At 45.8% G+C, this 13392-nt stretch overlaps 1 protein-coding gene across 1 annotated transcript in view; it reads left to right on the top strand.

The window, feature by feature from the left end:
- Positions 1 to 12854, top strand: part of LOC133350028 (transforming growth factor-beta-induced protein ig-h3-like) — a 46194-nt gene extending 33340 nt beyond the window's left edge. The window contains 4 exon segments of the mRNA XM_061563986.1: positions 953 to 1029; positions 2263 to 2296; positions 8919 to 8996; positions 12011 to 12854. Of these exon segments, the coding sequence (XP_061419970.1) occupies positions 953 to 1029; positions 2263 to 2296; positions 8919 to 8996; positions 12011 to 12183 (362 nt within the window). The 3' untranslated portion in view covers positions 12184 to 12854.
- The last annotated feature ends 538 nt before the right edge of the window (positions 12855 to 13392 follow it).

The raw sequence follows: 13392 nt of genomic DNA, 5'->3' as shown, positions 1-13392 counted from the left end.
AATCCGTTGGGCTCGATGTGTTAGATTTTGAGTGGTCAGACAATTGACGAGTAAGCACTTTACGCAATGAGTTGGTTTTCACGAGGTTGATGGGTCAATTCCCACCACAGCCACCCAGGAAATTATGAAAGCATGTGATCAGCTGTCCAATGTGCATGAAGGACTCCGTGAGATCGTTCACAAAAGAAGCCCTCCCTGGGTGTCCCAGTGTCATAGCTCAATGATTTAATCCCGAAACAAATAATGAAGGTGGTAAGTTGGTGGTGTTTCCGTGATCTCCCCTGCAAGTTAATGATTCAGCTCTATGTATTTTTTTTTCAATAAGTAAATAATGAATCATATTCGTGTTACTGCTTATGTCACCGTAGCAGATACAGTATGTGCCAGCAATTAATGACCAATAATATATCAAGTTTCTAATGAATACTGCTATATACACTCTAATGTAGTTTCAATGTAACCCATTGACATCAATCGCCTCAACTGACGCCAATTGTTTTTCGGAAGCCACTCTATGAAGTCTAATTATTTTCTTCGTACACAACGAGTGAATTGGTGAGACAGTAATTAGTGCAGTAGAAACCGAACCACTGCAGCCCCCCCCCCCCACCCCTCGCTTCATCAACCCGCGCTAAACGGCGTGGTCAAATATGGTCAAACTACCCCAATAACCGGCACGCTGTAGGGAGTCCTTCATCCCGCGTTGGACTGGCAGGACAGTAAATTATTACTATTATTTATTGCATAGACAAGGCATGCTAAATTATTAGCAGATGGCAAGGGCACCATACGAACACTTGGCCAACGATGCGTTTTGGCAGACTATGATTAGACTTTAAGAGGCAAAGTAAATATGATGTTAAGCAATTTCACATGAACGAGAAAAAAAAACAAGCGAAGCCTCAACGCTTGAAAAGAAAAACTGAAAAAAACGTGTGTTTCTGTTGCTTAGCTGCGACCAGCAACAAGTTTGGACTCTCCAAGAGTTCGATTGCCTCGGGGTCAACCCACGTTGGTGGCAGGACCAAGGTGACGACGAGGACTACGACGAAGGACACCTCCCCGCCTTCACACTGACACTCGCCAACCCACTCACGGTCCCGGCTAAGGCAAACACATGTCAAGTGAACCTTCGTTCCCCATGAGTTGTTGAATGAATGCACGGTCGTAAAAAAAACAACACAGAAGCCCCCCCCCTCCTCCCCGAGTTTTTAAAGCAACGCATACTCGTGACGAATGCGTCTGTCGAACTTCTTTCGCGCCCTACGTAGCCAATCGGAGGTGCGAACGAACGATGTCACAGGAGACTTCGCCAGCGGCATCGAAATTTCGAATTAAAAAAACGGGGGGCAAAAAGTGAATCACGGAGAGCAAGCGTGGGGGTAAGGACACGTGTAGAATGTCTCTATGGCTGAGAGACGGGAAGAGGAGCATGTGGGACAGAGGACTTGTTGTCCACAGTTGGGACAAGTAATTGTGCTTCGACAGGATATGTTGATAGACGGGATAACGGCCGGTGGTCTAAGATTAACAACGGAGCGGCAGCCGAAGGAAAGGAACACGCCCGGGAGGAGATGGCGCAATGAGATACATCATTACTGATGATAATAATAATGAGGCTGAGACATTAGCCTACCGTCTTCCAGCACCGGTCACTGATTTAAGCTGAGATAATCCGAGACCCTAACCCACTAACCTTATAACCAGTTTACGATTTAAGACCATGCCGAGGTTAAACATAGCTTTGTTTTCATGTATGTACATTTGAACTGAACACAATAGTGTCAATAAGTTGTTTTTGCTGGACAAAAAACACACGCACAGAAGGTACTGCACAAATGCACGAGCACGCTGTACACACAATGCTTGCATGTGATGCTTGTGCCGCAAATTCAGTTGGGTGAATACCAGAGTTCGGTTTTCTGTGTTATTTTCTCTTCCTGTGGCCCAGGTGTTAGCCATTATTAATCACAAGTGCATTCCTACGGCCGTGCCATTTGCTTTCTTTCCGAACAAAGTTTGTTTTAACATCTGGACCTAAGTTATGTACCACTTATGGACCGCCGTATATTATGCGCTGTAACCGCTATATTGTGGTGAAAACATGGCGTAATTTATTTATTTATTGACTACTTTACGCCAAAGGGGTCGACGTCGAGGTTTGAAAAACGAATTCAGACCCCTTTGAAGTATTACGCTCGTGTGTTGGGGTATGAAATCAACAAAAAACGGAATATACTCATCGCCGATGTTTCGTTTCAGATTATCGATGGAGGAAGCACGCTGTCAAAAACAGGTACCTACGAAATATCACGAAGCAAAATGCCACCAGTTTATATTAATGACAATAAGACTTAAATAGTATAATAACTGCATACTCTGTGCGTGGCACGGTTGCACAAAGTGCCATGCAATACAATGATGCAAACGGAATGCCGGACCGATTCAAAGCCATCTCCGTAAAATAGTGTTTCAAAACGATAGCCTTACATATGATGAAAGCGTATACACGATGTGATAAACATTTTCATGACATTATGATATTTTTTATTTACTTAATGTTTCAAGTTCAATTGTTACAAACAGGGTCCCGATGAGCCAGTTTCCCAGCTATTTGTGGTGCCGCGGTGGCTAGGAGATGCTAACCCCCTCGCCCGGTACGCAGGAGGTCGTGGGTTCGATCCCGGCGCCTGACGCCGGCTGCCATATATTTTGAGTTGCATTTCTCTCTCGCCGTGGTTACGTGGTTTTTCTCCGGGTCCCCCGGTTTTCCCCTCCACATTTAGAATCAACGTGCGTTTAGAGTATTTGGCTGCTGCAATCAATGCCCACGTGATGATAAGCCGCTTCGTTGAACTGTCATTTGTGACCAGGTCGCTTCTAAAAAGAGCTACATAGCCCAAGTGGGCCCTACCTGGTGAAATAAAAAGTTTAGTTTAGTTCTAGAGGGGCAGCCATCGTAGGAAGCATGCCTGAGAGAGGACATCGACTGTGGAAATGGAGTGACTGAATTGCATTGCTTGCAAGCGCCAGGCAAAGTGTTACATTCCAAGTCTCTGAGAGATTGGTGGTGGATTGAGGACGCGTTAATCCAGCAGCGGCGATATAATGGCTGATGGCATTGAGGTGGCGCGTGAACACAGCGGCGACAACGATAACAAAACAACAACAAAATACGTCAATACAGTATTGCAGAGAGTGAGCACAGGGTCATGGCCAGTTAGAGGGAGCGTCGTTGACAGGGGACGCGGTGCAAGGAATGAAACGGGACCCCATCGTCCTCTACATCAGCGGTCCACAACCTTTTTGGCACCAGGGACCGATTTCGTGGAAGACAATTTTTTCACGGACCGGGGGGGGAGGAGAGGTGGTTCATCATTGGGTCTTTCCCCCTTTTCAAAGAAGCTCTCCAGCAACGTTTGTTTGTTACTCATTTCGGCTAGGGGGTTAGCAGCTTGTGGGCTTACCACAACTATGACTGAGACTAATGCGCAGTGCGGTAAAGAGGCGCGGACGGAAGTGATAAATAAAATAAGTGGGTCACGCACGGACTCACCGCTCTCACCTCCTGCTGTACGGCCCGGTTCCTAACAGGCCACGGACCGGTATCGGTCCGTGGCCCGGTTGGGTTGGGGACCCCTGCTCTACATGGCCCAGCGCTTAGGCCCCCTCGAGCCCATAGGCCCTGGTGCCGTTTGCACCGCCTGCACCACTGCTCATGGCTGGAGGCTTACCAAATATATGGCCATCGTTTTGAACCATTCATTCACTTCTGTGCTTTTTTCCCCTATAACAAGTCAGATTCAACACGTTATGACTTAACAACAGTGCACGGGTTTTTTTCCTCTTCCCCTGGTCAGAGAAAGAAAGCTAACTCTTAAAAACACGAGGATAACAAACAAATGGATAACGAATTTATCTTGGAATGTGTGCATTATGCGGTTAGTAAACCTTGTGTCCTTACGCGCGTGACGTAGGTTTACTTTGCCGATGAGGTTTCTTTTTGTTCACTTCTCTTGTGTGTGCGCGCGAACTCCTGCGTGAGGGCGTTCATTAAGACGTGCTCGCTGCGCTGGTTCGGCAGGCCGCTTCGTGAAAGGCAACGAGCGTGGAATTTTGCGAGGCCAATTGGTGGCTAGCGACGCAAACTGTTCACGTTTCTTACGCCGCACGTCAACGTAACGCTCGGGGGAAGAAAAATATCTACGCTTACACGCAGTGTCGGATTAAGCTAAGTGCGGGGCCTGTAGCATATGTTATAAAGGGGCCCTAAATTAATTAAAAACTTTAATATTAAAAACACAAATTTTTTACTTGCATAGTTAAGTAATTATATTTTTTAATTTGCTATACAGCCACATAATAGGACAAATCGATAACCTTGAACACCAGTCGTTCGTAAAAGTTGAAGGCGGTATAGTACTATAGTAATAGAGCAAGTGCAGAATCACTGAACCAGGATTGATAGTATCTTAATTTGGAGCTTTCGTGACTGCAGGAATTACTCTTTGGTTCTTTCGGTAAAATCACGTATAAAGATAAAATAATAAATATAATAATAGCACACAACGTTTCGATTGCAACACAAGCAATCATCATCAGGTATAAATAAAATAGCAACAAAATACCTGATGATGATTGCTTGTGTTGCAATCGAAACGTCGTATGCTATTATTTTATTTATTATTTTATCTTTATACGTGACTTTACCGAAAGAACCAAAGACGGGATTGATAGCTTGAAAGCATTTAGCGTGGGGCCCTTGAAAGTGCGGGGCTCGTAGTATATGTAGCTGCTTTTGCTACTAGGCTCGTCTGGAACTGCTTACACGACACAAAAAGTAAAGTCAATGCGATTGACGGTGATTCACCGATGTTAATTTACCTGCTCGGCGTTACTTGCAATTCACGAGCATCTCCGGATCGTATCCGTCAAGAATAACGAGGGAATACTGCATCCGTGTTGTTTTAGGACAGCGTTATTGACAAATGTGTTGAGCTTCATTTTACTTGTGCTTGCGGACCACCGCCAAAGCAGTATCACAAATTCGTTTTGTCTCTGCCCTGCACTCGACAGCTGCCATAACGAGAAAGCGTAAACCCTCGCCTCGTTGTGGTTCTCTGCAAAGGGCTACCATGTAGTGTTCGCCAATTGCTCGTCGCATACAAAATAACCACTCCTCCCCACGTAAAAAAAAAACATATGCTGGCCTCACTCCGAACAAAAGTTCTGAGCGATGACGCCATGGCCTCTTAGTGGGTGGCTTCTTGGGAGTTGTCAAAAAAGGCGCCGCGAGCGTGTATTCCATCACGGAGCGCGCCGCTGTGTGCAATTAGAGAGAACGCAAACACAAACATGGTCTTTGCAATGTGCCAAATCTCACAGTGACAGCCGCCAAATTTGAAAGTGGCATCGTCCGCGGCGTTAAACAGCTTCGTAGCTCATCGGTCTCCTCCAGGACGACTAAAGATTCTGATCCTGACGTGTCGAGCAACAATACGAACGCAACTTTGCACGTCGACCTGTGGCGTGGTTGAACCGCAGACAAAACAAAACACACGTGGCATCGCGAGACTGCCGCGTGTGCGTTTGCGGGTCGTGCCGCACAGCGCCCCGATTTGTTTGCTGGTCGTGCCGCGTGCCGCTCGCCGCTTTGCCCCGGCGTGCCGCCGCATGTGCAGAGGGCTTCGTCGGAGAATTCCGTTCCTGAAGAAGCTCCCAGCACGCGGGGCGTAACGTCGGACATCACGCCGAACAACAGCCGATATTGCGATACGATCGGCTGACGTAGAACCCGCCACTGCCGGCAGCTGCATGCATAGCAGCAGTGCCATTGATAATTGGTTTTTAACCTTCTATCTGGCAACAAAACTGACACCTTTTTTTACAAGGAGTCATGTTTGCATAGACCACAATACCTGCGGTCGTAGTGCAAACAAAAAACATAACTCTAATAATGTATGCACTTTCCTTGAAGTTGATTGGTCCACACCCGAGACAGCTTTCCTTAGAGCCTAGTCTCACATGGTGTTGGACCAGATGACGCCAAAAGGCGCACAACTGAAAGACAATGCACCATCAGAGTATGAGAGCTCGGGGTAAGTATTTACACCATTGGAACCTCATTTGCCAGTAAAAAATATGATAATTGTTTTTTTACCCTTCTATCTGGCAACAAAACTGACACTGCCTCATGGCAGTGTAACTTGTCAAAACTGACACAAAAAGGTGTTAGTTTTGTTGCCAGATAGAAGGGTAAAATAACAATTATCAGATTTTTAACTGGCAAATGAGGTTCCAAAGGAGCAGTGCCATTGTTTCGTGGTGAAGCTTGGCGGCAGGGTTCGTGTTTATTCCTGGCAGGATCTGAATGGGTTTTGTCTAATTTTTTTCCCGGTCATCCTTGCGGCACCGGCTTTTGACTGCCCATCGAACAAAGACGGTCACCGCCACCACTGGAGCTATGCACTTTAAAATCTGAATGGAAAACTCATTTATTTAGAAGTGCCTTTTGTGTTTCCTTTATTATCCTTCTCCCCGCACCTCCGATTAGCACGGTTGGCTACGTACGGTGCGAAAGAATTTCAACTTACATGCATGCGTACTAAGTAAATGACGGACGCTTGTGTTGCGACCGAAATGTGTGTTTTTTTATCTTTTTTTATACCTACGTGACTTTACCGAAAGAACCAGAGAGTATAGATTCCTGCAGTCACGAAAGCTTCAAAGCAAGCCTTTCGTCTGCCCTAATTTCTCTCGTACCTGTCTGCGGCTTTCGACACCCTCGATCATCCCATCCACTCCGTCTAATCGCGGTTTCTCTGGCACCCCACGTGATTGACTCGGCTCTTACCTCGCCTCCCGTTCATCTGCTGCCTCTTTCAAGCCGTGGTTCTTCATCCCCCCACGCCCCGGTTCGCCCCCCCCCCCCCCCGTGGTTCTGCACTAAGTCATCTCCTATTCAACCTTCTACACGTGCCCCCTCAAGCCCATCCTTTCTTCTTTCAATCTCTCGTATCAACTATTCGCCGACGACACTCAAATCTTTTCCTTCAAGGCTCACACCCCCGGACCTTTCCCACCACACATCGCATCCTGCCTCATGGCGGCCATCCAAGCATGGATGACACAAACTTTCCTTTCCCTGAAACCACCTGCCCCCCCCCCCCACTCAGTCTAACTTGGATCGCGTCCGTCCAAATTCTCGGCGTCACCTTCGATTCCTCATTTTCCTTCACTTCCCACATCGCCAACGCCACCGGCGCATGCCGCTTACATCGGTTCAGAATCAGGAAAATTCGCCCCTCATCACCGCTGACAAACTTCTTGTGCACTCCCCCTGAGCCTTCACTCGTCTAGATTGTTGCAACTCAGTCTCCCTAATATAATTTTTTTGGGGGGTTAGATTGCGTAAATGTATAAATGTGTCGTTAAACCCGCCACCACCCGACACAGCCAACTAGGAAGGTTTGTCACGTAAACAGAACGTGGCCAATTCGTTACTAGGACAGCACTAACCGGTGTGTTGGAGAGCAAAGCCACAATATTTACAATCCGAGCACGACGTTTCGCCAGTAATTACAACCAGCTTCATCAGGCGCCAGCCAGATTTGTGGTCTCCCTGCCTACGCCCTTGCCCCTCTACAACAAAATGCGCAACTTTGAATAAATATAGACAACAAGTTTTACTTACGGTAATTAAATAGACTTTTTAATAAATGTTTTCTCCCACAACATCAGAGTTCAGCGCCACATTAAATACGCACTACAATGACATGAAGCACGTGTTAGCCTCACTTTCGCTCCTTCACTCTGCTAGCCCCCTTACACTGGAACTCCCTCTGCACATCCGACTCTCACCCCTCGCCTTCCTCTTGTCGCACTGCCCTCACGCCCTGTCTCTTTTCTCTACTCCGCCTTTTCCCTTCCTCTTCCTGCCACCCCTGCCAGCACCACCTGACGCCTCTAACGCCTCCACCGTGGCAGCCTCCACCTCGCTCCCTTCACCCTCGTCACTACGCGATCCCCATCCTTATCTTGCCGTTCTGCGCCGTAGCTAGTAAGCATTGTCAAGAGCCTTGGTGAAAGGCGCTTTATTAATCCAAAATAGAATACAATTAAATAGTCCAGACATTTGTCATGGCTCATACAAACAATGCACTGCACCTAATGCCCATTTTCTTATTGGATACACTCTGCGAGCCTTCTCCTAAGTTAAACAGTGAGCAAATTGATGGGTGTAGGACAAACACGTTTTCTTTGCCTCTGATTAAGCAAGCATCAGTTACCATCTAGAAATACATGTTTGTGCTCAGCATAGTCCAAGTTTCACGATCCATTTTTGCAGGTCTATTAAAATGTAATCTGTAAAGCATAATCTTTGTAAATGTTCAGTGACAATTTTGAAGTCAGCAGCATTGACAGTTTTGTCCAGAATAAGTCATTTTTTTATTTTTTCCCCATGCATGTCCATTCCTTCTTGGGCACAAAAAATAGATAAATGTGGACATTGCTAGGAGGTAAACGTGAAACATGCAGTTATGATCCCCCAAAAAATTGACAATCAACCGGGCTACAAATACCTTCCTACAATCATCACCGCGCCAATATGTTCCCATACCTCCTGAATGTCTCGTGGCCCCTGTGCCATGTGGCGGTCAGCTGGCGTTTAGCCGCATGCAGAGCCGGCCCAGCCACTAAGCGACCCTTGCAATTGCAAAGGGCCCCGTGGCCAGCAGAGGGCCCCCTAGAGTCACTGCTAGCTAGTGGGTGAAAAAAATCATACATCAAAGGGGCCTCCAACCAAATTTTGCTTAGGGCCCCCAAAGGTCTAGGGCCGGTTCTGGCCGCATGGAATAGGCGGCGGTGCTCGCGTTAAACCACCCGCTTGCGTGGCTGTGATTGCGCCCGTACGGCAGGAACGACAGTGACCCGCACGATCGTGGTGGACGGAGACGAAGGGATCTCGGAGGGCACATTCTCACAGCTCCAGTCCGGTGAGCGGTTCCGCACAGCGCGCGTGGCTCCATGGGCAGGACGGTCGGTCGATCAGTCAATGGGACGGACGGTGGGTTGAATGGTGGGTTAGTCAGTTGGTCAGTGGGACCGTCGGTTGGATGGTTGGTGGGTCAGTGGGTGGTCGGTCGTTCAGTGGGTCGGTCAATGGGTCGATCAGTCAGTGGGTTCAGAGGATCGGGATGTTTGGTCAAACAGCGAGTTCGGTCGGCCGGTCGGTCTGTCAGTCAGTAGGTCGATGGGTAGGTGAGTTGGTCAGTGGGTCAGAGGGTTGGTCGAACAGTGGGGTCAGCTGTTGGGTCGGCGGGTCGGTCGGTCGGTGGCTTCAAAATCCAACGTGCCAAGTGAAATCGTGCAACGCATTAAACCCACGTTTAAAACGGTTCTAAAGAGGTGTTGGTAAGCACAGGGAAGATATGGCATTTAATAGCATGCACGTTATATACCACAATGTGTGTTCTAGTTCATAGAGAAGTACACTGCACGGATTTTTAACTCGTACAAAATCCGTGCAGTGAGAAGCTCGCATAGGTTCGATTTTGTTACGCACTATTCTAGTGCTTTAAACAATAATACATTGTGTTCTAAAAAAAAACCGGATTGTAGATGTTTCCTAAATGTATTTCAAACATAGCGCTGACCTCACCTCTATCCGGGAATTATGCCTCAACCTGGCAGGAAGTTACGTGGAGCCCACACACACACGCGCACAGCCATGCCATCAACACACACGTGGCTTCCCACACAGCGTATGAGATGGTTGGCCAGTGGGCACGTCAGGAAAGTGTTTGTACGCCGCACTGTGAACTCGTCGGCCAGAGTTCTATTCCATCATCGGTGGGTTTGATCTTCCACGAAGCTCGTGGTCCACTCCAAACCGTGGCAGATGCAGATAACCGATGCACAAATGGAAACATTTAAAAACGCGACTGTGGTCATCCAGAACAGGCCGTAGAACATATAACGACGCAATAGCCGATACACAAATGACGAAAGGAGACATCACAGCGATACACTTCTCCGCTGCTGCTCCTGACGCGATTATCTGCTGGCTTGACCACCTGAGTGTGAAATTGTAGTCGTTGCTCTGCATCTATATCAGCTGCCATACGGAAGAGAGAGAGAGAGGCAGTGGCTTAGTGATATCCGTACTGCTCCTGCCCCCCCACCACTACGCCAACTCGCTGTGACTCACCTGGTGAAGTATGGCCAAACTAATTCTAGATTTGAAGCTTTCGTGACTGCAAGGATTCATACTCTTAGGTTTTTTCCGGTAAAGTCACGTAGGTAAAAAATAAAATTAAAATTCATAAAAGCAATAATAGAAATAAAATAAAATAATAAATCACTGATTTAATTTATATTATTAATAATATTTTATTTCTATTATTATAAATAATAAATAATAATAAATCAGTGATTTATTATATATTTTTTATTTCTATTATTACTTTTGTTAATTTATTATTTTATTTTTTACCTACGTGACTTTACCGAAAAAACCTAAGAGTATGGCCAAACTACTCCCATGACCGACGCGGCATGGTGAGTCCTTTATCCAGCGGTAGATTTCACAAAAGGCCGTGAATTATAACTTATTCGGTCGGCTACGTACGATTAGCACGGTTGGCTACGTACGATGCTCGATGAATACCACAATTCTGAACTTAATGCACTCTTATAGGTGACTGCAAGTCACATTTGAAACCGGTACATCATATGCAATAGGAATTCCTGAAGGACCTATCAAAAACAGAAATCCGAGATTGTTGTAAACATTGCAAAGTCAGGATTGCGAGGGCCCATTCAATAGCAATACATATTAAATAATATTTTGAATGTGCTTCAGGCAATACGTTTTAAGTTAAGATAATCACATTTTTATGATACGACATTTTTTGCAAGTAAATTATTGGACAGCTGAGCTCGTAAAGGCACAAGCCAAAAGAGCTGCATGACCTTTATATACTCCAGAAAGTTTTCCAATTTACTCAAATAAAACTTCCAATCTTCTTGGTTCTTTCGATAAAGTCACGTAGAAGGGAAATAATAAAATAATAAAAATAAAACATAATAAAATACAATGATGTTTTATTTTTATTATTTTATTATTTCCCTTCGACGTGACTTTACCGAAAGAACCAAGAAGATGAATCCCTGCAGTCACGAAAGCTTTAAATCGAAAAACTTCCAATGTTAAAAAAAAAAATCCCCATTGTTGTGCTCTCAGCGTCATGTCATGAAACGAGGAACCCATTCGGATCTCTTTTTTTAAAGAGTGGGGCAACCCTTCGTCCAAGGCAACATCCATGAAAGTTGATATCACAGAGCCACATCCGAGATCCCTGAAAAGTGACAGTTGGGCCGAGCCGTCACTTACCCACCACCCGCTCTGCACACGAGCGTCATGTTGGTCACACAACGGCCGAACCGAAATTTTAATTATCCAGCTGGAAGTTGGCCAAGTGAAATGTAGAAGAAACATTTTATGTCATTGGGGTTTTTTTTTCATGCTGTCATTGGTGAATGCGGGCTGAGACCTTCCATTAACCTTTGAAAAAAAAGTCAGTTTGGGGCAGCAAGCCCATTCCCCATCTTTCTATCTCCTGCTTTTCATTACCGGGTTGGCCTGTGTTGACGGTGTGTGTGCGTGCGTCACAACGCGATGTATCTGCCCCACACATTGCTTCAATAAAAATTCTAAATTAAAATCCTCTGTTATCTCTGCCCTATAACAATGAAACACAATGCCCACCAGCATGCTTGAATCAAGCAATTAAACTGCGTATTATTATTGTTAGGTTTTTTTTCGGTAAAGTCACGTAGGTAAAAAAATTAAAATTAATAAAAGTAAAATAAAAAATAAAATAAAAATCACGACGTTTCGGAGGCAACACAAGCTTCCGTCTTCAGGTGGAACCGTCACAACACGATTGCCGCATCGAGTAATTAATCTTTTTTTTTGTCGTTTCGCTTGGGCAATGTGTGCTGTAAGGTGGAACGAGGGTTTCCAAGATCAACAAGGTGGTGAAGCCGTCCGGCCAGAAGAAAACCACGGTGAAGAAGACCGTCACACACGCCGACGGCACCACCAGCACGCAGACCTTCACGCTCGAGGGGGACGATATCGAGGGGCAGATCCGCAGGCTCTCACAGCCGAGCAAATAAACCCGTGGCTCGCACGTGACGATGCTGCCTTCCCAGGTGACCGTCTGATGGGAAATATGTGAAGAGCAGTTCCTAGACGGCAATTAAACACATCTTCAAGTGTGTAAAAACAATAGTTCATCAAACCAGTGCCAACATTTTCAAATACAGTAGAAGCTGGCTATGAGCACACACCTTGAGAGCAAGGCTATGTTGCTCATATCCAAATTAGTTTTCTTGTGTCAGAAGTTGCCCTTTATTTACGTATGTACGTTGAACTTCTTTCGCACCGTACGTTGCCAACAGTGCTAACTTACCCCCACCAGTGTAATGTAAGGATGTGTTGCTTATATCAGAGCCGTGCTTATGTAAGGTGTGCTTATATGCAGCTTCGACTGTATTATGCCAACGTGCCCACAATTTGTCGTGTCATTGCAACAACCTGCAGCAACGGGATTACTTCAGCCGAGCCTGGCACGTGGTACCCTCTGCAAGGCACAGATCACAACGTAACATTATTCTTTTATAAGTATTCGTGTTCTATGTTCGCATGTGGGAGTACATCAGCTTGTTTGGGCAAGAGGCTTTTTTATATGTTTGGCTTAAAAGCAGCTGGACAATGTTAATCGCAATGGTCGTGTCTGTGTGTATAGAACAAAAAATACTTTGGCATTAAATTCACACTGAAAGTCCACAGCCCAAGTTGATCGTTTTTTTCTGCTCACCGTCGTTTTACGTTTGGCCGTCATTAACTGTTGGGAGTTTTTGTTGTTGTTAATGTTCGAAATGGATTTGATTGGACTTTAATTTGAACTATAAGTAATGCCACATTACGTATACTTCCCAACAAACAATGCGGCCTTCCCCCCCCCCCCCCACGGTGTAACATTACATGCCTTGGTGTGTGTTTTTGTCTCGTAAAAAAAACCCCTCGACACATTGTGTATGCAACTTTTCACAAAGACTTCGCAAAGAATACACTATTTAATAATGCGACGTCATGGCGGGGGTTAACCGTGCCACGTGTTTGTCAACATCTGCACTGGAATCTGCTCGTTCTAATTCACTTTTTAAAGGCTCACAATATTCTCGGCGAACTACGCGATGAGTCTCGAACACACATTTTACAAAGTGAAACACTGTGCTTGGAAAACATCCGTACACACATTCATCGGTGTGTGAGATACTACAAAAGGATATCTGTACTTGCAGAGCGATATTCAAATTTCA

The sequence above is a fragment of the Lethenteron reissneri genome, chromosome 32 (genome assembly GCF_015708825.2).
Source record: "Lethenteron reissneri isolate LAM-NWPU_2019-01 chromosome 32, ASM1570882v1, whole genome shotgun sequence".
Classification (NCBI taxonomy): domain Eukaryota; kingdom Metazoa; phylum Chordata; class Hyperoartia; order Petromyzontiformes; family Petromyzontidae; genus Lethenteron; species Lethenteron reissneri.
This window is presented reverse-complemented; position numbering and strand designations above follow the sequence as displayed.